General features: G+C 44.0%; 1 protein-coding gene across 2 annotated transcripts in view; it reads left to right on the top strand.

The window, feature by feature from the left end:
- TANC1 (tetratricopeptide repeat, ankyrin repeat and coiled-coil containing 1) overlaps positions 1 to 27,398 on the top strand; it is a 770,747-nt gene that overhangs the window by 634,048 nt on the left and 109,301 nt on the right. For both annotated transcript variants that reach the window (XM_078681701.1, XM_078681700.1), the window contains exons 16-18: positions 7,849 to 8,085; positions 14,404 to 14,589; positions 19,543 to 19,621. In XM_078681701.1, the coding sequence (XP_078537827.1) occupies positions 7,849 to 8,085; positions 14,404 to 14,589; positions 19,543 to 19,621 (502 nt within the window). The remainder of the gene's footprint in view (positions 1 to 7,848; positions 8,086 to 14,403; positions 14,590 to 19,542; positions 19,622 to 27,398) is intronic.

The raw sequence follows: 27,398 nt of genomic DNA, 5'->3' as shown, positions 1-27,398 counted from the left end.
TGCAAGGGATTGAACCGTGAGCCTAGCGCTCCGGAATCAGCCACTCTGGGTGCTGCTGCCACACCTCTCCCAAATGTCATTATAACTTTTTGCTACACCAGTCTGATTCATGTCAGTGATTAGCTCTCTACTTTTGCACTTGTCATAGACTACATTGACAGTCATCTTGTGTAGCTGAGTTTTCTTTTATGCGGTTATGTAATTCATAACACATGATTTGGAAAAGACAGTACATTTGCACAGCATAAGCCTGTTGATTCATGGGATTGTCTTCAACTTCTTAGCTTATGTCTTCATATCCATCATCCAGTTTGTGAGCTTCTGTTCCGAACTTAAGAACTTTAGTTTGTAACAGTTTTGCTTTGCTGATATTAAACAATGATATAAAACAATGTTAAGACAACATCAGGCATTCTTGTTGACTCCAAGATTTGCAGAGCTCTGGGCATCACAAAATTTGTAATTAACTCCATAATCTAAATCTTTCTGGATGTTTCTTAAAATTGTTTCTGCTGATGTTACTGCATCCTGTGATCTTATTTTGGCAGGAAGAACTTCAGGAGTCAATTCAGACAAGATCACTTTAAGTGGCTCATTCTTTGTTAATGTGACAAAAAGGTGTTCTATCATTCTTTGTTAATGTGACAAAAAGGTGTTCTATCATTGTACATTCTTACCAGAAAAATCTTAATTTCATTATTATGGCTCAATACAGTTGTATCAGCGTTGACCAGTATTTCTCTGATCTCACTCTGAACCCGTAACCAGCACTCAAGATTGGCTTTAAAACTTCATTTGCTTTTTCAAAGAGTGCCATCTTAACTGACGGCTGGCTGTTACGTTGATGCCGGTAGCTCATTTCACAATCATATTTAATAATGTATGCATGCAGTTCGGATGGACATACAAATCCGCTGCAAATACATTCACCTCACTGTTTAGATCAGCAACTTGGCTGAAACTTCATCTTTAAAGAAACTAGCTACAGATAAAAACATGGTTGCCCTTTGAGACTCATGTACTCTGTACTTTGTTCTTTCGTCAATCCCTTTGGACCTTGTTCTCACTAAACCACACCTTGAAATCCTCTGCTTTCTGATCAGTTGGAGGTGGACAAGGGGTAGCCATCAATCTTCTAAATGGATGGGTTTTGGGTTTGGTGGTTGTCTCTTTCTCAGAAGACCTGGATTCTTGTGATTCACTGGTTTCTGCTGTTTTTAACAAATGTTTTCCAGGCTTTTTTCCACTGTATACGACTTGTAGCACTTGTTATTACAATGATAAAATATTTGATCCCCTTTACCCATCAGTTTCCATCTTTTGTGAACTTTGTCTTTACTAATTTCTGCAGCATGTTGAACTCTTCTTTCCTTCCGCAGTTGATGTTAGTTTTTCCTTCATATTAGCTTGGCATATGGCACATTTTTCTTTGTTGAACGAGTCCGCAGAGTTTGTAATTCGGTTCTCATAGTTCCTGAAATATTACATCATCACTGCAACACACCCCTTATTTTTAAAAATGTCGTCCAAAAAAATTCGGCCCGGTTTAGCAATTTTTACCCAAGCTAAATTGCGTCTCTAATGATACAAAAACACAAAAGCTAAAATGAAAATCTCTGGACAGCAATTTTTTACAGATGTATATCAAGGGGCCAGGACTACTTGCTACATGAGAGAACTTTTAGAACTTTAAGTGCAAGCGCCCTACACCACATTTTTCCCAGAAATATTAAGAAGAGGAGAAGCTCCCATGGTTGGACCACAAGAGGGCTTCAAGCTTTTACATTGCACGTACCAGGGACTACCGAGTGAACGATTAGCTTTTTGTCGGGTTCTCTGAAGTGGAGGAAGGGAAGGCGATGTCAAGGTAGATAGTCCTCTGCATTAAGATCTGCGGCACACTGTCAAAGAAACTGCCTCCCAAAGGCTCTAGAACCCATTCCACCAGGGCTAAGGCTGCTACCACTGAATTGGCATGCAGGGTGCCTATCCTTGCCATCTTTCAGGCTGACACATGGGCATCAGTGTATACGTTCATGAAGCACTGCTGTCTCCATAGTCTGCTCCGGTATGACGGTTACTTGTTCCGCTCGGTCATGGAGGACTTTTTGGTCTAATCCCACGCCACAGATCCTCCATCTTGCTTTGAAATTTATTTTAAGGTTGGGAATCTGAAGTTAGAATTATCCTTCAGAAGAACAAGTTGCTTACCTTCAGTAAAGCTCTCCAGTGGATACTCTATCTAACTGAAGATTCCTCTGCCCTTCCACCTCCCAATTCTTTGGAGTGGTCTCTTTAACATCTAAAAAGGTCCTAAGTTGGTACTCAACACACTGTTACCAACAATTGTTCACGCTCTACATCTGAGGGCGCGTAAAGGGTAAATATTAGAAACTGACATGAAGGCAATGGGGTGGCTCTTATATACGGCTCTGCTTTGTCACTGCCGGGGCAGTATGGAGCAAGCAGCGTGATGCTGCTTTTTTTTTTAGCATACTTTATTGATTTTCTCAATGCGTAATGCCTCATACAATTCTTGATACAAAAGGTACAAAATTAACCCCGCGATGAGCAGAGTAACGAAGCATCTCCGTGCACACAGGTTACAAACCGGATAGGAGCTGTAAGCTAATATGATATCTTGATATTCCAGTCTGAACTTAGTACCATGTATCTATTGCAGGCAGATATTCAACAAACACAGTGAAAACATTGAACACCCCAAAACACACTCCCACCATTCACCACAGGATAGGCCCATACGGACCTAGAACGCAGCTCTAACTGCATGGTATCTACCTGCTAAGTCACCTGGAATGCGTGCGATCCCCTCTGGCGACCCATGCCCCTTGAGGGATCTGGGGCACTATCGACACCTGCAAGCTGAGGGTGGGCTTGTGCCCTGGTGTGTTATAGTATTGAGGGGTCGGTGGTTTTAAGACTTTCCAACATCAGGTCCCATTCCATGGAGATCAGTGTTTTCCGCAGCCCCCTCTATTCCTCCCTACGGATAACTGCACTCTCTGCTCTTCCCCACCTAATCACCTCTTCATGCCAGTTATGTACTGTTAGGGGTGGGTAGGGGGGAGGCCGATTTCCACCTCATAGTAATGGAACATTTTGCAATAATTAAGGCTAGGTCTGCTAACTTGAGCTGCTCTTTTTGTGTCTTAGAGCATTGACCCAGTATGCACCATTCTGCTGTGTCCCAGCTAGAGATCCCTGTCATGATTCCTAATATATGTGCGACCTTGGCCAAAAGACGGCCAGACGCGGGCACGTCCACGTCATGTGTAGTAGATCAGTTTCATCTGCGTGGCATCTTGGGCAGTGTTCCTGGGCCTTTGGATACATGCGGTTTAAATGATGCAGAGTAAGGTAGGCCCTGTGTATAGTCATGTACTCTATAAACTTAAATTTAGCGATTCGGGACACCCTCTTAGGGTATTCCAGGAGAGAGATCCAATCCTTGTCTGATAGGTCCTTGCTCAAATCTCTAGCTCACTTTTCTCTCCATGTCGTGAGGGGGGGTCGCTGCCTGCGTGCGAATGCATCTGTATAGACTCCTTATCAGGTGGCGACAGTCACCCATCTGGTACACAGCATGAACCAGCTCGTGAGTCGGAGGCTCTACGCCTTCCGGCGCCCAGTGCTTCACATATTTGACAATAACTGCATGTAGAAAAAAAAGGGATCGCGGGACTCCCTGCTCCCAGGCAAAGTTTTCGTGGTCCATCAAACTCACCCTCCACGAATAACGCCCCTACTGTGGAGACCCCCTCGCTTGTCCAGTTATGTATGCTCCACCTAGTGACCAACCCTGTGGGCGTGAGGATCCCAAGCAGCGGTGGTTAGGAGCATAAGGGAGGCTAGTATATTGCAGTGCTCTTCTCCAGTAGGCTAGAACCATTCGAAGCAGTAGGGGGGTATCATGCGGAATTCTGCTCTGGGGTAGCAATAAGGCATGAAGAGCACCTTGAGCCAGCGATTGTGTTGTATATCCCAATTTATGGAGGTTACGCCCCACCAGCCAGTACGAAAGCCATTGCAACTGGCTTGCAAATCAATATGTACGAAAGTCCGGTGCCCCCATGCCCTCTCTGTCCGTCCCAGCTGCAGTTTGTCCAATCCCACCCTTCTACAACCCTTCCCCCAGATCAGGTCCGATAAGAGGGTGTCTCTGTAGTACTGGAAGATTTGTGGGGGAAAAAACAGCATGCGCAGGAGCACAAAATAATGTTTCCTAGCGGCATATATTACCACTGCTATGAACTTTTTATCAGATCTAGTCTGCCACATGGGGGATATGCTAAGGTGAGGATTCTGCAGTCAAATAGAGCATCGACATGCAAGTGTGTTCCCAAAGATAAGAAACTTGTTCATTTCTTAGTTAGTAAACTATGCTGTGCATGGTATTCACCAGCTATTTCACTTCATACAAGAGCTGCATGGGCATTTTCAATGCCAGTGATTAAAAGATGACTTAATGGAGCAAAATGTATACCCCACATAAGGTGCCTGCATCGACTTGGAATGTAGACATTCTGCAGCAGTCTAAGGAGCTCTCCTTTTGAACCAATGCTTAAAGCAACTTGAAATATTTCACTTCAAATGTTTTAAATGTGACTACTTCACTGACCAGGGATAGTGGTAATCAATCGTTAACAGCTCAAGAACATTACTTTAAAAATCATAAGAATAAAGTATGTATGAGAATAAATTCAAATTATATTCATATGATCATATCGAATTGCCATGTGAATCAAACAATGCATACTTAAGATGTGAGAAGTGTGATCCTGTATCACGTATAGTACAAAGACCGTAATAGAGAACTTAATAGTTCTCATGCACCGTATGTCAGAGGAACTATTGTTGCAAAGAGAAGCATAATAAAGTGCATTGTACAAAGGACACAGGAATGCTACTCTTCAACTGGTAGAACCTAGAAATAAAGCCAAAGGTGCATTCTGCCAGGAAAACCCATGGCCTATTAGCATATTTTGCCAATGTCTCCATTAATGTTATTTGTGAAGGAGCAACATAGTGATCAGTGCACACATTTACTAAACTCTGCTGTGCAGGTATGCAGTCTCAAAGAGAGGCACAAGTAAGTATTTCTGATTTAAAAAGTGGTTGTCACTCCTCTGACTTCAAGCAGTTCTCCATGGTGGTAAGACTGTAGTAGCATAACACAGCATGTGAATCTAGAGTATATTTACGCTCAGAAGAAACTAGTAATTTACATGTAACAACAGTTGTGGGGTTGGAAGCTTTCCTAGATTCACATTTGACACTTCCACCTCCCCAGTGAATGAGGGGCTTGGTGTATATAAATCCTTTTAATACATGATGTCTTAAGCAAGGTATTTAGAATTAAACAAATACGTTAAAAAAATATACACCTTAAATATGCATCAAACGTGGTATGACACCTCACTCACATGTGTGCACATTATAGCAACTGAAGAAAGATAACAACATTAATCTTATTTGAAAAAGAAATGCGTTGAAAAAAATATATATTTTCCAGCATTTTGGCATCTCTAGGACATGGCATGGGGCACCATCAACTCCGTCAGAATAATATCGAGGTGTGCAAATGGTACTTAGCATCCCAAGTTGGAGGTGAATTTAATCCATTTTTAGATTTCCTTTGCTTGTTAGCTGATCATTTGAAGCACGTTATCTTGAGTGTTATTCTTGCCGTTTGTTTTTTTCTGCAAACATTTCAAAACACCCGCTAAAGTATGAATTGAGAACAACTGTTTCTCAAACACAATGAATCCCCTAGCTATAGTTACCTGTGGCACTCATAGATTTCTCAATTGTGAATTCTTCTCAGATAATGTTTACCCTCTCCCTCACTCTCCAGAGAACGGGCTTAAAAAAATCTATGTGCAATCTATATGAAGAGGATTTAGCCCTAGGGGGAGGGGTTGGCCTTACGGCTAAGGCGCTCGTCCTCGGACCTGGGGATCTGGGTTCGAGTCTCGGTAACAACGCCAAAAATCTCCTGTGATTCTGTGCAAATCACTTAAACTTAATCTTAAATGCCTAAAATGAAAGTGTGTCCTCATGTAACGTAACTGGTGCTATGTAAAGCGCTCTGATACCTGATTCAGTTCGGGTCTAGTTCGCGCTATATAAAACTCTACAAAAAAAAAAAAAGCCCACATGCTATTCCATTTCCCTATTATACAAAACTACTGGGACAAAATATTTAGCTGTATAAAAATCGCATTTAACATTCAGCCCTCCAAATAATTCTCCTATATCCTCTTGATCTTTCTAGACCCTCAATTACAAAAAGAAAATGATCACCTTCTTTTAGACTTGATGCTTATACTTGCATGTAAACTAATTCTTAATAACTGGAAAAACTCTAAATCACTCTCCTTCAAGATGCAGCAAGAATAGCTCTCCTTTCTTAGAGGCGCTGGTAATATCTCCCTACAACTAACGCCATGGCGAGCTCCACTTAGGAAAATGTGGGACTCACTTGATGCCTCGTCCTTTAACTATGAACCACCCTGAAAATATTTGATACCAACACTAGGCTTCTTGGGATTTGGCAAGTTACAAGATTACAGGATAAAAAGTCCACCTTGGGACATAACTGTACGGTATCACCAGGTCATGTCAAGCTCAGACTACTTAACTAATGCTGACAAATTAATCCCTTAACTAATATATATGTTCTCATCGTCCGTCTCTACCTTTTTGTTCCACCATTTGTGGTTTATATTTAGCTCGACATGCTACATACTCCTTACCAGATATACCCACTGGGTTAGTGTCTTAATATGTGACACTAGACGACATAAGTTGTTTGTTATACTTGCCTTAATATGTTGTGAGAAATGATATCCATATTCCATGCTTTCGTAATAAGTGTATGATGTAATGCATGCTACAATGTTATGTTGTATTTCCCTTATCACTGCATTTCTGAGTAGTATGTACACCAAATCACAATTGCCTTCCACTTTACTTTCTGTATCTCTCCCTCATAAGCATGTGTGATTAATGGACCTTCTTTATTCCTTTGTAGATTTCTTTATATTATTAGTACTTTTGTTCCGATTCTGAAAATTTCAATAAAAATTATTTGAGGAAAAAAAGTCTGAAAAAATATATGCTGAAGTTGTGCATGCTCCCACACCTTGATGTAGCCCATCTGTGTCGAATGCAACAAACCACATTTCCTTCATGCTGCCTGTTTTTTGTTTTCTACACTCCAAGTTAGTGGGTACTTGCGTTGCAACCTCTTGTACTTGATAGTACCTGATTAGTAGAACAGAAGCTCCTTGGACTTAATAAGAGAAGCTCTAAGAGCACATGTCACAGAATATCTAGGAGGTGTGATTGCATGAAATGTTCTAAAAGCAGTTGGTAACAAATGAGATGCCAGAAAGAAGACCGCAGTAAAGGAAAGTAAACCACTAATATGGCAAGATTCTTAAAGACATGATTTTGAAGCAGCCATGCAGTCATTCGAAGCTGTATGAAGATCCTTAAATAAATAAATACTAGGAGATGCAATTAGAGTGCAGATATAGAATTAAAATATAAAAAGTTTTGTGCAGAATGCTTTTAAGCACAAGTAGATGTGCCTTTTACTGTATGTAAAATGGTTACTAATATGTACTTCAAATTTAGGCTGTCAGTTACCAGATGTAAGGACTAAGAAGACAACCGTAAATTGAAGTATTAGTAATTTTAAATCTGACACTATCACAGTCTCACTCAGGAATTTGGGCTGTCCCAGACATGCTAATCAAAAGGGCTACAAAATGCAGAGCACCAGGTTTAGAATACTGCCTCACTTTAAATTTCTGTTTGCAGGTGAGCCGCCTTCTAATCTTAGGAGGAGCAAACGTGAATTACAGGACTGAAGTTTTAAATAACGCTCCAATACAGTGTGTTCAGTCTCACCTTGGTCATGAAGAAGTTGTCAACCTTTTGCTGGAATTCGGAGCGTCCTTGGAGGGTCTATCTGAAAATGGTATGACGCCACTGTGCTTCGCTGCTGCAGCTGGGCACTTCGACATTGTATCTCTGCTGTGCAAGAAGGGAGCAAGAGTAAGTGAAGGCAAACCTGTGATTCCACTGTTGTACACTCTTACGTGAGTGACCCTTCTCCTTTCTTACCTCAATGCCCAACTCCCTTTCTCGTTTCTTGTGCTCATCAAAGTCTTGACTGCTTATATTATGGTACTTTCAACCCCTTTAAAGATGGCAGCCTGAAAAACCTCTTCGAGAAAATACTTTAAAGCATGTTACTTGTAGATTATTGTTTTAGTGGAAGTTGGTGGAGCAGGATTCTGCCTTCCGCGCCTGCGTGCAGGGCCAGGTTAGCTCGTGGCACATGATAATAATGATATTTACACTTAGTTTAAATATTGAGGTAATAATATACACATATCAATGGAAGTAAGATGCTCTTTAAATATTCCTCTGACCTATATGGCTATGTCAGTTATTGCATGTTGGGCTGAAAATACCATGCAAGATAAAGTAAGTTTATTAATAACATTTGTGTTTGTTAATTACTGAAATGAGGAGGAAAAACAAAAAAACAGAACCTCTTCGTTTAAAAGATGTGTAGATATGGAACAACGCAATATTTTAAGAAATATTTTGCTAATATTGACTTAGGATAAATACCTTATATAACTCATTATAAGAGGAATATTTTTTATATGTAGTTAAAAAGAGAGGAAAAGAGGTAGGTCATTGGGTTAGATACTGGCATTATTAAAATACCATTTATTAAACTAGGTGGACCTTTAATCAAACTAATTTTTAGTTGTGTCGTTGCTAGAAATAGCATTGAAATATTTCAACTATTTGTTCCTAATATTGAAAATGTAATTATTTTCGTCAAAATGATGCCATTTCAAAGTATTGATTTACAGCAAAAACACATGTGTTCTAAGTAGTTCATTGCTTAGATAAACTGGATCCAAATGTTTTCCCCGAATATATGGCACATTTTCTTGATGGATCTTAAGTTACATAGATATGTTTGAGTGTTTTCCATTTCCTTACCACCCCCTTTTTATGAGTTTGAGTTACTAAAGGCCATTGAAGCATCTGTAAATGCTGGCAGACTGTCCCATGAAAGCGTTTTTCCAGGTATGTTTAAAAGAGCACACATGGTGGCAATAATGATTGAAAATGGGAGATCTGTGCTCATACTATCAGGTTACCTTGGGGAAATGAGATTTCAGATGCAAAAAAAGATCCCCTAGACAGTCTCCAAGTGTGTACTTTGCAAGGCAGTCCTGAATATTGACAACACTTTGGAATATTATATCACTGAAGCCCTTGGTTGCAGGCCTGTGGCTGTGCTCGCCTTCCCGGTCAGTACCCCAGTGGCAAGGGTAAATGCTGCAGGTGTTTTCAGTGAATTATTGTGATTTAAAGCTTGGTACTGTCACTTGCAGCCTGGCCACCAGTTAAAAGGCAGTGAAAACATTGAGGTCCTCACCAACTATTTTGGGGTTACCCCTCCAGCTGCCTGCCACATTCCTGCCATGTCAGGATCAAGTTCCAGCAATTAATGCAGTTTCTGGCCTGGGGAAAGCCGAAGGGTGTTGCTGTGTCGATGTTTCAGCTCAGAGCAGGGGGTAGCCTCTATTTTCCTCTCTCGAGGCTCAAGGAATACTATGGTTCCCTGGGTCCCAGTGATTGGAAGACTGGTCTGATAACCATGTCCATGCCCAAGTGTACTGAACAAAAGAGGATTTCCCTTTTGTGTGGCATTTGCTCATGGTGTCGGAAAGGGAATATCCAGGATTTCTCTTTTGTCAGTGGACGCATGCTTGCTCATGGTGAGTAATGCTTGGGATTACCAGTGTGTTTAGGACCTGGTAAGACCCTTGCCAGTACCGTGCGTGCATGTGATTCTGACATTTGGTTCCACAGTGAGGAGACATTCGTTCCATACAGACTCCCAAGGATACAGGGCCATGAGCATGCAATGTGTGCACTGCTATGCTGATAAATGCCACAGCCCTGCCATTCTCCTGTTGAGTCCCGGCTGCCCCTGTAATCAAGGGCAAATACTGATGGAGGCAATGGTAGAGAGTTAGTTTTTTTAAAACGTTATTTTCCGGTTAGCAAACAGAGAATACAGAGTTACACATCATAAACATTGTTGATTTTGTGTACATACATCTGCATATTACAAGAACCTTACATTCATTAACACGTATAACCTATATAATACATTCTGGTTTTTTTTTTGTTTTTTTTAATTCAGCCAGTAATTACTTTATTGCTCACTAGATTTATGTCTATGTTGCACCTTAACTGCATCTGTACCATATCCCCGTTCCTATTTTTTGGGTGCCTCAGGTGCCATATGTCTATCATGGCGTATTCAACCATTCCATCTCTAAGCACCTTTGCCGCTTGCTTCCCATACCTTTCGTTGCCTGTCGACCTGTCCAGTGCTGGATCGATGCACGTGTTAAAATCCCCACCCCATATACCAGCTATGGGGGGTAGGGCACGCAGTTTTGCCTATATTTATGCATAAAACTGGAGGTCATCGGTGTTCGGGCCATATGTTGTAACTATTGTTAAGGCTGTGCTACCGAAGTTGCCCTGAACAATTACATATCGCACTTGATTATCCTTAATGGTATTAATAAGTGTGAAGGGGATGCCTCGTCTCACTAGGAGCAATATTCCTCTGGCATAAGTAGAATAGGAAGATGCCAAACGATAAGATGCCCATCTTTGTCCTATTCCCCCCTCTGTGAGATCAGTTAGATGTGTTTCTTGAAGACAGGCAAAATCTACCCTGTGGCGATCTAGGTACGGGAGGACCTTGCAAATTTTCTGTGGGTTGTGGAGGCCACGTATGTTCCATGTCATGAATATCAATTGTCTAGTTTGTCGTAGTCTATTAGCCATATCCAGTGTCATACTTGGGACGGACTTGCCAGCATCAGGTATGTGTGTCTCTGCTATGAGGAAATATATCTGCCATGTTCCTGCCAACCAGGTTTTTCAAATGAACACCCTGGCCCTTCCCCACCCACTCCGTTCATCCTATATTTACAGAGACAATCTCCAGAAACACGTAACGTACCCCACTGCCCACCCCTCAAACAAAATAAGAACAAAGTGTGGTGTGCACAGGTGGGGGGAACTGCCATCCCAGTTGCCCTGTGAAGTACTTCATGTGGGTGGTCGCTATGTGATTATGAATATGACGTACCCCTAAGCCTGCACACCCACAGCTTATGGGCAGGATTATCCATACACAACAATGGTTGAATTGTCTCTTAGTCACTCTGTGTACATAACTTTCTAATAATGCTACATTAGCTATCTCTCAGTCCCCTTGTCATCACTTATCTGTGTCCATCGGAATGATTGATTGATCGGATACATGTACATTTTCGACCCTCCTGAGTCCATAGGCGCTGGTACCCCCACTTGGATAATGTTTGTGCGATATCCAGAGTAGTCCCAGATGAGCACCTGCTTTTTTCACTACCATGCTGTGTAATCAAAGTCTTACTTCCAGTACTGGCGTATATCTCCTTGTGGGTCACTCATTTTGTCCCGTTTGGTTCCATAACAGTGGGTATGGATCGTTATGCAATTTGTGCTCCATCATTCAACGTCCGACGTAGTAGCCTGTTCTTCCGGCCATCCTCTTGGTGATCTCCTGCATGCGCTCTGAGATTCTCTCTGCTGCAGATACTTTAGCACATCTTTTGGTTCACTATATATCTTGATCTTTCTGTCGCCTGTGACTCTCAATCTAGCGGAATATAGCATTGCATATGAGATATTGTGTTCTGGAGCTTCTTTTCACAGGTACAGACTTCTTTCTTGCCTCTTGGATAAGCGGGGTAAAGTCAGGATAGAGAGATATGTCCTTTCCGTCACGCTTCAGGCTCCCCATTTCCCGGGCCTTACGAAGTGATGTGTCCCGGTCCCTGTAGTTTAGTATTTTGGCTATTATCGGCTGCGTTCTTGCTCTAAGCAGCGGTGGCGGAGCTAGAGACCTGTGTGCCCTTTCAACAATGAAAACGTCTGAAAAGGTGTCCTTCCAGGGAAGAATTATAAGCAGTTGTTCTATGTAGCGTTCCATGGCCCCCGTGTTTGTTGTCTCCCCTATTCCCATGAGGTGTAGGTTGTTACGGCAGGAAAGCACCTCCGTATCCTAAGCCCTTGCCACCAATGATGTCAGGCTCTTGTCCATTTTCCACCTGTCTGGTTTCCATTTGTTGATGGGCATCTTCAGCATCGGCGATGCGGCGCTCCGCCATATCAATCCTTCCTGTATGCTTGTCTAGGCATTCAGGCATGCGGTCCACTCTGTAGGTTAGAGTGCCTATCTTATCATCGATATTGTATAGGGCTGTTTGTATCATCATGAACATGGCCTGCACTTCGCTTTTAGTAACTCCGCTCCGAGTCACTGCAGCCTGCTGCGTATTCTGGTGTTCGTCCGCGCTATTCTGCGCCTCTTTTTTGGACTATTCAAAGGTGAGCTTGGGTTGGTTCCTTTCGGTTTGCCCTTAGCTTGGCCTGGAGTGCGCTCAGTTCCTGCCTTCTGGTTTTTGCCGTAATAGAGGTGTTCTACTCTGGTTTGAAGGGGTGCTGGGTCAGCTTTATTCTTGTGTCCTTATGCGCTAGGTGTTGCGGTATAGGCTGTGGATGCAAATATGTGCCTTACGAGGACTTTGTGGGGAGGCGCCAATGCTCTTTGTCTGGTTGGGCTGCTTATGGTAGTGTACATGTCCCAATCTGTATCCTGTCCCAGCAGCAGTGCCAATGGTCACTCCGTTTACCGCAGGTAGATGCCACTGACTTCGTGGTGATGGCGCTGTGCAGCCTTTTGGCAAAGGAGAAAATACCCTGTGCGTGCGTGGCTGATGTTGCCGACCCTTGGCACTGGAATTCACTCTCCCCACTGTGTAGTAATTAGCTGAGAAATGTGTTATGGTGCCCAAACTATTTCGCCTTGTCTGCAGTCTCCCTTTTAGTATCCAGGCCGCACTCCTGCTGTGGGGCAGTTCTCAATTTATTAGCCTTGCCGCATTTAGGGCTTTAACATTCTAGGCCTTATCTGTACCAGCTACCTCAGTACTTCTGTCACCCGGCAGCAGTAAAGTTCCTCAATCTTTCGGGCTCCCACAAGTGTGCGCGCTTTTTGCCACCAGTATCCCAACGTTGTGTTTGCGCACCTCAGTTCTGTATGCAGTGTTCCTGCTGCACGGTAGTAGTGCAGTCCCAGCCCAGGTTCAGCTTGGCTGTTCATACACCGCAGTTGTTTTCATCGAGCGTGGGTCCCTCCATGCACTCTATTGGACACCCCCTTGGGACCTTGCAACGTCGCACCGGCCAACAGTTGATGTACCAGATCCCGTTATCCAGCATTGGAGGTATTCTCAGTGATTCCGCAGCTGTTCCACTTCACACCGCGGGTAGCCTCCCTCCTATCGGCAGCATTGCACTCTTACGCCGGATCCAGGCTTGCGCCCAGCAGGATGCGAAATGCGGGCCTGCATGCGCAGCGTCTCGGCTCCCTCTCTACGCCAGGCCGCTGCTCCAGCTCGTGCACGAGCCCCTCAGGCCGTACCTCTGTAATGCAGCAGACTCACGTCAGCCGCCGGCCTGGGTCAATTCAGTCCACTAGAAGGGGTTCCATTGAAAGCCACGATCCTCCGGTTTGCTTATTTCGTCAATTTAAGTTTATGCAGGCTGCGTGGGTACAGGATTATTTCAGGATAATTCAGCAGCTGGAGAAGCTCGCTCAAGAAGCAGCCAACTTCCCGCGTGGTAAGCTTCGCCCCCCGCAATGGTAGAGAGTTGCGGGGTGGTGAGTAAAGATTGTGTCTGTGGTTGCCCTGCGGTGAAATGTCCACAAATGCATTATCTTCATTAACGAGAAGTCAGAAAACCTTGCAGATTACGTAGAATATCAACAAATAGCTCTGGGTGGGTATGTTTCTGATAAGGAATGTTGTTGTCATGTTGTGATTTATCAGCTACAGATAAGCAATTTGAAATGTGGAGTTCCACCGAGTTTAAATTTGGTTATCATCAGTGGAAAATAGAAGTCAAAATTTCCCGGGTAAAATACATAATCTATTGTGATTAAGGCTATACTTTGCAATAAATGAAGTAAATTGTCATTTTTTTTATTTTGACGTTTTAAAAACAAATATGTATCTTTAATACATAATCGTGATACAGGCTGTAATGTAAGCAAGTTAAAATGGCTGAATAGGCTCAAGCCATTGAAATTATGGCGAAACCTGTTGCATAATAAAAATGTTTTATTTGTCGGGTAATACTTAATAATTTCATCGAAAAGGGTGTATATAGATGATGCACGAACTCTAAATGAAATTTTTTGTGATGCAGGTTGATCATTTGGACAAGAAAGGACAGTGTGCTCTGGTTCATTGTGCTTTAAAAGGGCATTGTTCCATCCTTGAGTATTTGCTCAACAACGAATGGCCAGTGCCTTGCCGCCAGCAAAATTCTGTTCGGAAAACCTATGCTCTCCAGCAAGCCTTGACTGCAGCTGCCAGCATGGGGCATAGTCAGGTAAGTTAATAATGCTATGAATGCTTTAAACATGAATATTTCTTTTTTAAGACTCCACGACGAAGATTACTCATTTGTAGCACCAAACCTACACCAAATAGCTTTTCAAGACGTGGGTAATTCTTTCTGGTGTGTTTTCTATCCGCATGTTGTGTATTCTTATAGTAGTCTTTGCTCTTTAAACTGGTGTTTTACTTAGTTACGTTTTTAAGCTCTGATCTTTTAGATGCATGTAGTAGGACTTTTGGCTATTAATTAAATGCATTTGCACTACTGCATTCTTTGTAGCATGAAAATAGCAATTGCTAAGGATACTTTGAATGTTCCAATGATGCCTTCGGAGTGCTCGTTTCTCCTGATTATGCTAAATGAAGCGCCTACATTATAGCCAGTGCTATAAATGGGTCCATTGGCTCTCATTACATTTTAAAGTAAAGCAGTGTCAAGATTATCCTGTTCATAAGCTAAGTTTTGCAACAAAAACTAAATTCTTGTTCTGTTAGAGAAAGCAAGGTGAGCTAAGACAGTTCTCCTCTTTGGCCTACCCTTTGATGAAGAAATTAAGGCTGAGGAACGCCTCTTTAGTGGCATCCCGTCAAGTCTAAAATCAGCAACCATTTCTCTGAGTTGGATCTCAGGCCATGTGGCTAACTAAAATTCATAAATTATATTCCCTCATTACCTAATGTAGCATCCACCATGTTTGTGTTCGCATAGCAGGCCTTGAAAAGGTTGTACTGAATGTAGTAACCAAAAATCATTGAATGTAGCTTAGAGGTGCATTAATGTCAACCTTTCAGGTTTTATTGAAAATTGTAAGATGGAACCAGTGGGGCTGCATATTGAGCCATCATATGTTTACTTCACTTTGACAATCCTTGACTGGTCAGAAAATATATCAGCTTGCTAAATCAAACATTGAAAGAACATACGAAGAGGTCTCATAGCACTCAGACGTTCATAGAGGAACAAATACAACCATCAATAGAAGTCATTGCTTTAGAAGTGTCCGGGCAACCCCTTCTAAGAGTACAAGGGGAAAATGAGTACCATGCCACACTACGTGATATTGACGTGGATAAAGAAGCCCTCTACGAGGACCTACCACTGCGAGTGAATCCTGAACCATATGACTAAATGTCCCCCCAAGGACGCCACAACCATATTAATTGCCAGGTCATTGCCAGCCAAAGACACAAGCTCCTACAAGGCACTGATGGGTAGAGGGTCTTGTCTGAGTTTGCCCCCACTGTGCAGTCAGAGGCCTAGGATCTGGGCTTCCCGTTTTTACTGTGACAGAGACCTGTGGGGACATTGATGGCTGTGCCTCTGGTGTGCCACTTTGAAAGAAAGGGAAGGCTTTAAAAAAAAAATCTAGCTAATGTCTTTGAGACAAGATATTTATCAGGCAGCAGGCTTTCCCAGAGCTAGAGTGAGGACCATCTCTAAACCTGACTTATTGATGACAGCAGCCACACAGTGAACCCTATTTCAGTCCTGTTGACATACCCAGAAAAAGATGGTAGGAAATGGAGGGCATGACAGAAGAATTACTGGTTCAGCATCCCTCACCATAATGGCAGTTGGTTCTACAGAGTTAGTCAACAAATTTGGCTGGAACTAGTGGGTCTGGCTAATGAAAGAGTTAAAGGCCAGGTTGCCCTTCAGTAGTGAAACACGGGCAAAAAAAATTCTACAAGGATCCCAGTGTTGCAGGGATTCTGCGCAAACACACAACTATGCTTAGGAATATGAGATCTTAGTATATAGGGACTGAGTCATCCTACCACCTTAGTACCCATGAGCCCAAGACCGACTAGCTATAGTGTCTCACTTACCCTCCTACTCACTTACGGAGGGACAAGTGATTAGACCCCCCCAGAACACAACACTCCAGACTCTCTCAGGAATCACGGTTACAAGACACACCCTTGTACTTGTCCACAATAAGATCCGACAGAGACACAAACAAGTTTAAAATATTTATTTTAACTAACGTGCTCCATTATGCAGTATACGTGCCACAATGTGCAGAAAAATGCACAATACAAATACGGTCCGCATAGCAGGAATTCCGAAAGCGCTAGGATGCCTGGCTTCACCTTGGGGGTGCCCAGTAGGGGGCATCTCACAGGGAAAGCCAGGAAGGGTTCCACAACGGTATACAGCGCCAGGATGCCTGAAAGGTGATAGTGCGCTTTACAAGTATACATACATTTACATTTACATACAATTCCGTAGATCATAAAAGGAACTGTTATAGTGAGTGACATAGTATCCTAACCTCACTCCTCGTGCACAAACGCAGGATGATTATGTATTAGAAGATCTCTGGGTGTTATCTGCAGACCCCGTACCTCGGTCTATAGACGATAATTCTACATCATAGGAGTGGTCATGCTCTTCTCGCTGGAAAGGTCCCTCTTAAAGTGTGTGCCACCTATCCGTGTATTCCAATAAACCCAAAGTACGTATTCCCAAACAACAGCTGCATCTGTATGTTTTGTCCAGGTGCTAGGGCCAGACAAGAACAGAATAACAAGGTGCATTGTTGTTCGACCTTGTTCACAATGTTCAGTCTAAATCGCCGGAACCAGCAATGCGTGAACATAGCAGCGGGTTCTCAATTGAAAACATCAAAAGAAGCAGTTAAAAAATAAACTCATGTAGTAATGTGTGCAAAGCGGCGGACAGACTACAGCGTGCCCATGCTAACTTAGTTAGGACAACAATGTCCCCATGGGCCACGTGACACCAGTCCTTTAAGGCTCATATTGCTAATGCTGTGGCAGCCCTGTTGATAAGGAGCCAGTCTATCTTTGTGGATCAGTAGGCAGTTTTATACACTTGCTAAGATTTCTGATCCTCAGTTCCAAAAGTTTGCCTTCTCAGCTGTGTGGCACAGCTACCACATTGAAGGCAATCCCTTGGCTGGGAGATCCATCATCAAGATAGTTCAGCGGACATGCCTTTCTGCCCTACACCTTCAGATGTTACAGAGGTCTCAGACACCTCCCTGAAGGTTGGGGTGTGCATCCAAAAGCTTCATATTAACGTATTGTTGTCAGATATGTCCTGCAAGCGTTCCAGGCTCAAGTCACAGCAAAGGCAGTGTTAATTATGATTGATGACTCTGCAGCCATGTTCTACATACTGAATTTTTTTCTGGTAGCTACAAGCAACCTAGCACCTACTAGAGGAGATTGTGGAATGTCTGTTGCACTTGTTTTACGGTAGATTGGGCAATTCGACTCATTGTGTGCGTTAGGCAGCTCTCTCAGCATTCATAAAAATCGGTTTCATCATATCATTTATAAAAGCTTTTTTGTGACGGGTAAAGAATCCGTGTCCACCCAGGCAGACACCACCTACCCTAAAATTTAACAAGCATTTGCAATACTTGAGGTCTTGCATTTCCGTGAGTTTCGTAAATGCGACACCTATTGCATTACAAATGCTAGTTTGTAAAAAAAAACAAGCGGCGCTTTAACTTTAATATCGGCTGTGCCCCTTTCTGTAGACTAGCAAACCTGGACACCCAACTCATCAGGCAAAGCTGTCAAAAATTGAACTTTTGCCAGCTAGATGGATTGTGGGAACAATTCAGTTGCCCTTCATTTTAGCGGGGAAAATGTTTTTAAGAAAGCCAGATGCACCCTCTGTTAGAAAGAAGGGTCCCTCATTCGCTTTCTAAGCAGTGTTTTTCACTGTCAGACATTTGTGCTGGAACAACTTGGCAATCCATGCACTGGTTCACCACCCACTACTGTGTGGATGCACAGTTAAAAAGAGACAACAGTGAGGGGAGGGAGGGGTGGCCTAGAATTTTCAGTTCTGTTTTTTCTGTGTGAAAGTCTACTGAATGCCTCTTCTTTTCACATCTATAGTATACATGCAGGATTAACCCCTTTGCTGCTGGCAGGATCCCCCTGCTGTGCTGGGGGGAGAGGGGGCGCGCACTGCGCCCCGGTGCTCATGACGAGCTCAGCTCGTCATGAGCCACGGTTCCCGTTTCAGCTCGTCATGACCCTCGGTTCTCGTGTGCTCATGACGAGCTGAGCTCGTCAATCGAACGCTCAGCACAGCAGGGGAATTATCCCCACGTGTGAGCGTTCTGACGGCTGTGAAGAGCTCAGCTCGTCATGAGCGCACGAGAACTGTGGCTCATGACGAGCTGAGCTCGTCATGGGCGTGGGAGGAGGTAAGAGATGTATAGTGCGTGAATAAAGGTAACATTTTAAGTGTCTCCTGTTTCTGTTCCTCTTACATCACTTTATCTAATCATAACACTGGCCCATAACTATTCACCATTGTACTGAAGTACTTGCATGTGGTCGGTTCCTAAACTCATTGGAGTAATAAGCCATGGTGGATGAGACACAGGCCAGTGGGTCCATCATCACATCACTGTCGGCAGGTATTGCTTCACAAATCTACAGATTGGTGCAGTGGCAATTTCCAAAGATGAAGAAGTTCTGAAAAATAAAATTAGTGGTGAATTCCAAAATCCTGTGTTAGTCACAGACTAAAAACAGGTATCGCTGTTCGAAGAATATACAAATATTTGCAATGTAAAACTTTTCTAAATGTTATGTTTTTTGTTGTTGTTTGTGGTATTTTCAGGCTCTATGTTTCCTTTGCTTCATCATTTGAAGGGGCGATGTTGAAGCTGTTGGTAGCTGAAGCCATGATCTGTTCACAATCGCTACTGTATTTATATATTTTTTATTTACTTGTTTATTTTTCTATATTCAGTGATGCTTGTGAGGCGACCCGACCTACAAACTGAACCTTTTTGCCGATTTATTTAACCTTGATTGCCTTTCTTGTTATGATAAGCACATCTCAAAGGAAAAAAACATTAATTTATGATTCAGTTAGTGCACTCAATGTCATATCAAAGAAATATCGTACTGTATTTTACATCATAAGGTATTTTTTGCATTCTAACAGGTTGTTCGTATGCTACTGAGCTTGGAAACGGAACATGCAGTGGACATTAATGGTGCCGATACGTTGTGGGGAGAAACAGGTGCGGAAATAATGTACTTAAAATAATAAGCTTTTCATGTGCAGCAGCTATAATGTGCTCTTTGGTCTTTTCATACTGTACTAGTCTCCACAACTGTTCTCCAAAATTACAAAATAAGACCAGTACCTAAAACTTCGTTTCAAGTCTTGAATAGTAATCTGTCGATCGTGTGGATTGCCAGGACTCCAGTATTTCATTTCTGTATCTAGCTTCCCAAATTTGTTTATGAATATGAAGAAAGTTAATCAGCAAAAAGTGGAGCAGTGTTTCAACATATATGTAGGATGTTCCTTGAATTTCTTTAGCAACTGTCCTTATTAGGTTGTCATGCAACATAAGCTGCCACTCACTCGAATGACATCAGTACAGACCTGCCACAAATTGAAAATGTGTAGTAATGAATAAAAGCCAGTAGCTCTCGCCTTTGGGACCTTTTGGCTTTGACAATGGTTTTAGCAGTGTTAAAGTATATACATAGAATCTTTTACGGAAGTAAGGGCATTGAGTTTGTTAACATTTGTAAACTCTTTGCTTTTGTGCAATATTCTTTTGTAATTGAAATTGCCTTTGTTTGTGAACCACCGCAGTCCACAGAGGAACCCGAAAATGACCCATAGCCGGATGTAGTGTAAGTGTATGTGTTGTGCAGTATATACCCAGGAACAACCATTGGGCAGGGTGGGGATTGGTTGACGGTGACACAGGGAGGTAGAGGCACAATGCTGACAATATATAGTGAACTTGGCACAGAGGTGCAGTTTTTTACCATTAAAGGATGGTTGTTGGGGGGCATATAGTGACTACTCTGGCTGGGATGTGCTATGGGGGTGAGGGAGGTGGGAAGGGAAAGACAGGGAAAGACTTCCTGCCAACCAAAGACTTCCAAACTGCAGTACAAGCACTAGTAATCCCGCGAATTGACTACGGCAGCATCGCCCTCTGCGGTCTTCCGTTAACCACTACTGCACCCCTAAGAGCTTCTCTAAACGCTGCAGCGAGACTCATCACGGGGTCAAAAAAACACTCACATATCTCCCCTGACTTGAAATCCTTGAACTGGCTGCCTTTGGAAGCCAGAATTCACCTGAAAATCGCCTGCATGACACACAAGGCTGTACATCTGAGCTCTCCCGGATACCTCGCTCAGAAGCTGTCAATCTCTGGCGGCTCTAGAAACACCAGAGGCACTAACAATCTTCTGCTAAAACCTCGAAGATTCCGTAAGGAAAAAACTTATAAACGCTCCTTCTCAGGAATGGCACCCAGGATCTGGAACTCACTCCCTCCTGAAACCAGGCTTATCTCCTCCATCACACTTTTTAAGAAAGAAGTAAAAGCTATTCTCATGGCCAAATACACTTGACACTTGACCTATTAACGTTATCCGTATAGACTCTGCACCATTCTGTATTATTCTGCCTGATCACTACGACGATGTGTTTTTCCTGTATTATTGACTTACCTGACTATATATGCACACATCTATCTGTAATATCTGCATATTGATGTACCTGTTTTACTTTACTCCCTAATGATTTGAGTTTCACTCTCTTGTTGGTATGCCCTGCTTTGTAAAGCGCTCTGATATCTGCAAAGATCTTGTTCGCGCTATATAAAACTTTCAAAATAAATAAAAATAAATAGGAATGAAGTCCTATGCACGATGATACAGTGATGTGATGTAACGGCGGAGATCCAATTAGTACTAATGACAACCAGTAAGGAGAAGGTGTTTGTTTACATTTGTTTCTTGAAATGCTGAATGTATCATCCTGATATACTTCCTAATAAAGAATTTAAAAATAAAAAAATAAATAAAAAGAAATTGCCTTTGCTAAGTATTGGCAAAATCAAGGTCTCCGTTCTGAACGGATGAGCCATTGGGTTTTCCGATGCTTGTACGGTACATGCGAGTTGAGTCACATTTAGGTGTCTGGGTGATTTCTGGTTGTGGGCAGGTGTTCATAATGGGGCGCGATTGAGACTCTGGAGCCGAGGGTTAAGGCAGTGTGAGTCACTGCGCCACAACAGTGTTCAGATGACATGCCTATCTAATTCTTGACCTCTCTCCATTGCACGCATAGTGATGGTCACATATGTACCATTTTGCAATGCCCAGTTCTTACTATTTACAACAAAATCATTGTTACTCATTTATATTATATTGCTACCAAGCACTCGCAAAGCCAATAGGTCTGGCTTGATTAGACATATGTTTGTTGTGTGATATGTCTGGTTGCAATAGCAGAAAACTCCCAAAGAGGACTTAAATCATGGTCAGGCAGCATGGTGTGCAAAGTCAAGGTTGTAGTGCACATGTTTTAAGCCATGCCCTTAAGTATGCCACACCTGTTTTAGCAAGACCCCCCCCTAAACCCACCCTTTTCACCCTACTTATAGCACTGTGGTCAACAATATGCTTTTGCCTATAGATAGCTGAAACCTGTCTCATAGGCGGGAACTAAAAATTGTAAAAATGTAGAGCCTTTGAAGTGAAATCTGAAACTTGTGGCATGGATAGAAGAAGAGATCGCTTTGCTCCTCTGTGGCACTCACTCTGAAGCATTCCTGGCAGGGCTGGAGCACAGCAAATATAGTGTGTCAGGGGTGGGGGAGTTGTGCACTACAGTAAAAGAAAGCTGATGGCCTGACCTCCACTGTGACACCCCAGATTGTGAATGTGGGTAGAACTCATGGTTCCACCATGCCCCTTTAGCAGTGTAGCTACAGTATTTGAGGCCCGGTGAAGTTGAACCAAAATGTGTGCAGGTCATTTACTCCCCAACGAGCCGGTCAAGATATCCTCAGGGCGTCCACCGTAAACAGAGAAACGCAGGTGAGAGGCAGCAGCATGCGGAGGAGGAGGAGGAGAGCCAAATCACAGAGGATCGGCATGTGGGAAGCAACATGGGAGGGGCCTGATGTGGAGGGGTAAGCAGCAGGGCGGGGAGCAAACTAACAGGGAAAGGAAATAAAAAGTAAGCGGGCGAGAGGACAATGGGAGCGGTTGGAGGAAAAGCACAAGAGAGAGACCACAACACTGAGCGTGGGCGGGGTAACAAAAACACACTAGGGAGACAACTGGAAAACACATGCACTCTTATGGAGTGCTTAAATAAAAAGAAAAAAGTCGTGCCCTAAAAATGAGGAGTGGAGAAATTAAGGTAATGCATCCGTGCTTCAAGAAAGGCATTTAACAAGAGGAAGGAGGAAGGAAAACCCACACAAGCTAATGAGTAAGAATCATGCAGATGTGTGACAGTGAATGCAATCAATGGTAAGTAATTAATGGAGTCGAAGCCCACTGTAAGCGAACAGGACGCCTTGCAACAGAGAGCGCATGCAGTGTCTAGTAGGGGAGACCTACAATACAGGAGGCCTGGACCTTGAAAGACTGTAGGCACTAGGGTAGAATAATCCCTCCAATGAGAATGCCATTCTTTTTTTTTTTTTTGAAGAAACAAATATAGTTCAACGCATTTCAGTGGAAAATATGACGTGGCTAATATTTCAGTCCAGAGTTCCTCTCCTAACAATTTCCTAAAGCTTGGAGAAGTGGGACAAAAAGTGACTATTAGGATCATTTGTCGGGCAGTTGTCTTGTTTTTGTTACTGTTAACCAGTAAAACCAGCTGAATTTGAGAATAAGTGCAGGAATGCCTGACTTTTTCCGGGATATAAGTAAAACACGAAATGTAAAGTTTCCAGATGGGATGGAAATGCGATCGGTAGTGTGTAATCTCATATTTTTTTAAATGTCCGTGGTAATGCACTTTAAATGCCAGGGTGAGAAGTGGGGGGCATGCAGAGCCCTCCTCTAGCAACTCCAGACGCCATAATTTTATTTGGCCGTCAGAAGCTGACGTGGGGTAGGGTTACACAATTTGGAATGCGAAACGAGAGGCTTATATTTGTAACGCGCTCTCATGCCAATGCTGAACTGGGAACCGAAAGCAGCTCTGTGGGTTTTTTTTTTTTTTTTTTTCTTTTTTCTTTTTTCTCTCTCTTTCTCTCTCATTACCTGGGCGCGCTATAGATAGTGACAGAAACACCAGCAGCGACCCTTACCGTCAAAAACCAGCCTCCAATTGCTTGAACCCACTGGGGAAATGACCGATGGAATAAACAGCAGTCCGGCCCTGTCTCCTGCTCTGTAAAAATTAATGTGGTTCATTATGCATATGACGTGCTGGGTCATTCGTTTTTGGTTACTGTCCTAGGGCATGACTTCTGCCTGGTGCTTTATAAACTCTTTTTATGAACTTTAATTGCTCAAAGAGATTGGATTCCAAGGAACTCATTCCACGGGTTTGCAGAGAAAACGAAGAAAACAGAAAGTAATATGTTCTGGTCCACAAATCCCCTGTAATCGATGGCAGGCAGTAGTCAGTGTCCTTTCCCCTGCCGTCGCCCTGCTTGGGTTTTGCTCGCCCAGACTGTGTCAAGCCTGGGCAGGGGTTTTGCCATTCTAGGACACGAGTCCTTTTAGTGTTGTCCCTTTACCACCTAATCGGAGTCCTGCTTGCCTTGCTGGTGCATCCTAAGAGGCCCCTACTGCTGCAGATTACCACTCTCTCTATGATTGGTAAATTAAAGACATGATTGATTTGTTTTAATGGCCCCTAATAACCCGACATTCATGTTGTAACCCTGATTTTGTATATAGATTGACCTCGGCTGGGACCTTCACTGGGAGCAACTTCACCTGCGCGCTCTGTGTGATTGCAATCAATAATAATAAGCATTGGCAAAGCCAGTAGGTCTCGCCTTTGGGACATGTCTGATTTGCCTTTTGGCAATGCTGTACAGCATCGACAGGATGCGGCGCAGCATCACCAAAAGTGAACCAAAAAAAGGGCATGATGACTCGGCCGTAGTGTATAATTTTGTAGGCGCACGCATGCATGGTGACATGTGCACCTACAAAAAGATGCGGGTGCCATTTTTTTAATTACCAATATGAGATGCATCGGTAAATTAAAAAAATTAAAGTAGCATGATTTGCACCTAGCCCTCCTTCCCCGCCTGCGCCTCCCCCCCCCCCCCCCCCCCCCCCGATAAAAAAGAAAAAGGTGGCCATTAACGGCAGTGGAGGAGCAGGTGGGGGAAACAGTGGAGAGTGGGCGGAGGAGGGAAAAAGCAACACAGGGGTTAGGGGTTAAAACACATGAGTGAGAGCTTGAAACACTGAAATTGTAGGCAGCTATTTAACAAGGGAAAGAGAGAGCTGGAAAACACGTACTTTCTTGTGGAGTGCTCAGGCAAAAAGAAACAAGCATTTACAATGCAACGGTTTCGCCTTTGGAAAAGTTAGAGCGATTGGCAATGTAAAGGACAATGCCATTTATTTATCTGTTTTCAAAACCAACACAAATACAAATGTTGTCATTTACAATGCCAATAGCTCAAACTTTTCCAAAGGCGAAACCGTTGCATTGTAAATGCTTGTTCTCATTCCCTCCATCCAATGCTATCAGGGGTTACAACTTGTGACTTACAACAATCCAAGCTTTCCCACCACACCCACATTCTTTACTTCCCTCTCCACGCCATGGATGTTCTGCAGTGAGCTCGAGTCGGGGTTCTGCTAAATCAGAATGATGACAGCACTCTCATAATTCCTATAACTCTGCTCTCCCCTGCTTAGACTCCGGTCTTTCTTTTATGTCTGGTGCTTAGTTTCTCGTTAGGTGTAATTTCATATTCATTGCATGATTTCGCTCACAAGAAAATGTCACTCATAGTCATTCAAATGTCACTCATAATTATACTGAAAATATGAAAATGTCACACATCGCAATTGGAAACCTGGGCAGCTATGTTATTTATTTACTGATCCAAGATGTGGGTGCTGTAAATAAAAAAAGGAACCAAAATCAAATGCGCAGGAGGGCTTTTCTGCAAGCAGAGACTAGTGACCCCTTGCCCTTACCTTAACAGTCCGTCCGACGACGGTCACGGTCCTCCTCGCCCCCCCACCCCGGCCCGAACCACTCCCTGACCCCTGCTTCAGTGCTGCTGCCTCTATCCTGGGTCAACTCAGACCATGTGTGAACTGAAGCAGAGGAGACTCACTCACCTGGGCTGGGGGCCTGCTGCTGGACCTGGCCTGAGGAGGCTGCAGCTCAGACTCTCTAGGGCGGCGCGAGGCGAGCTCAGGTTATGGGCAGAAGGCGGGCACCGCCACCGGGCAGAACTTGAAGGCAGACAGGGGTTGAGGCGGGAAGGGGGGCGCAATGTTAGCCAGGTAGGGGCCGGGCCACAGCTGCCGAAGCGAGGAACGAGTCACTCTGATTTCCACTTACTTGTGCTGGGATTTAAAATCTGAAGAATTACAACTTGGTAAACACATTTGTCTTAAAAATGTGTGTGTGTGCCTGCACGTGTGTGTGTGTGTGCGTGTGTGTATGTTTATATAGCGCTGTGGGCGAGCCTGGCGCTATACGACCCAAATGGGGTGGGGAGGGTTTTGAACAGGGTGGGTGGTAACTAGCACATTGGCATACTGAACACAACTTCTCTAAACACTTAGCAACGCTATCGCTTCCCCCTAACAAAATTAGACCCCGAGAAATAATAAAAGCAGTGCCAGGCAGAGACTGGGCGGCGTCATATATTGAGGTGAGTGCGTTTAAGAGGCTCGTGGGGGATCGCACTTCATACATCTACTTTCTCAAACCACCCCATCCCTTTTCCAAAAATATAATCTCGGCCCAAAGAAGCAAGTGCCGTGCTGTGCCAGCCTCTCTGCGCGATTCGGCGCCCATGGGCAGAGGGTTACTCTGTGTAGAGAGAGTGCATGTGCGTGAAAATAACCCGCTGTGTACCCTAAAAAAACAGCACCTAGACTTCTATGAAAGAGCAGGTGGCAGCTGTGCCAACTAACTGGCAAAATTCACTGCCAAGGGCACAGTGTGTGAGTGTGACCACAGAGCGACACCACAAAAATCGAAACCGTCGGTTCCACACCCCAAGGCCTGCCTGATGAATGGCGGACGGAGGCGAACATTGCCCAGAGCATTAAAGATACATAAACTAACAACGGAGACTGAGCGTTATACACTTCACAACGCAGTGCGGGCAGACAACATAAGTGCCACTGCCGCAGCCTGCTCACTCACACGGCTGACGGCCCCCGGCAGGGCACCCCCCACCATTTCGAACTTCAACTAGACTCTCGTCTCTCGGGGCCCCGGCTGCACCGCACCATTTAGAATACTCGCGCAGGGGCTCCGGCCGGGGCCCGCACTATTTTGAAGACTCCCAGGGGCCCCGGCCGCACCATTTCCAATGCTCGCAGGGGCCCCAGCCGGGGCCCGCGCTGCGCAGTGCGCGCCATTTTTCAGAGCCTACTTTGTGCGACTGCAGCAGTGCCGGCACATGTATTAAGTAATGCGGGGGCTTGTGTTACGCCCCTGAGGTGGCGTAACAAAACGTGAGCGGGCCCCCTGCAAGGTATGCTGAAGGGGCCCTCACACTCACATAAGCAGGGGCTGAGGGGGCCCCCTCCAGTATGCGTACGCCTGGGGGCCTTTGGCAATGCTCCCGAGCAGAGTTACTTTGGACGACCGCTTGCAGGTGGATGATGGCACAACCCACTTTCTCGGAGACAAGCACTAAGGCAGCTTGAATAACCTCACATGCCCGCCGCAAACACGCACCTGTTCACAGCTTCCAAGAGCAGGGTAGGAGCGAGGCAGGGCTCTGGCAAACGGCGGCCCACACGGACTCACACGCAAGGAGACAACTCTGCCGAGCGACGGGCGGTGCAAACCTC

This window comes from Lissotriton helveticus, chromosome 3_1, assembly GCF_964261635.1.
Source record: "Lissotriton helveticus chromosome 3_1, aLisHel1.1, whole genome shotgun sequence".
NCBI lineage: Eukaryota > Metazoa > Chordata > Amphibia > Caudata > Salamandridae > Lissotriton > Lissotriton helveticus.
This window is presented reverse-complemented; position numbering and strand designations above follow the sequence as displayed.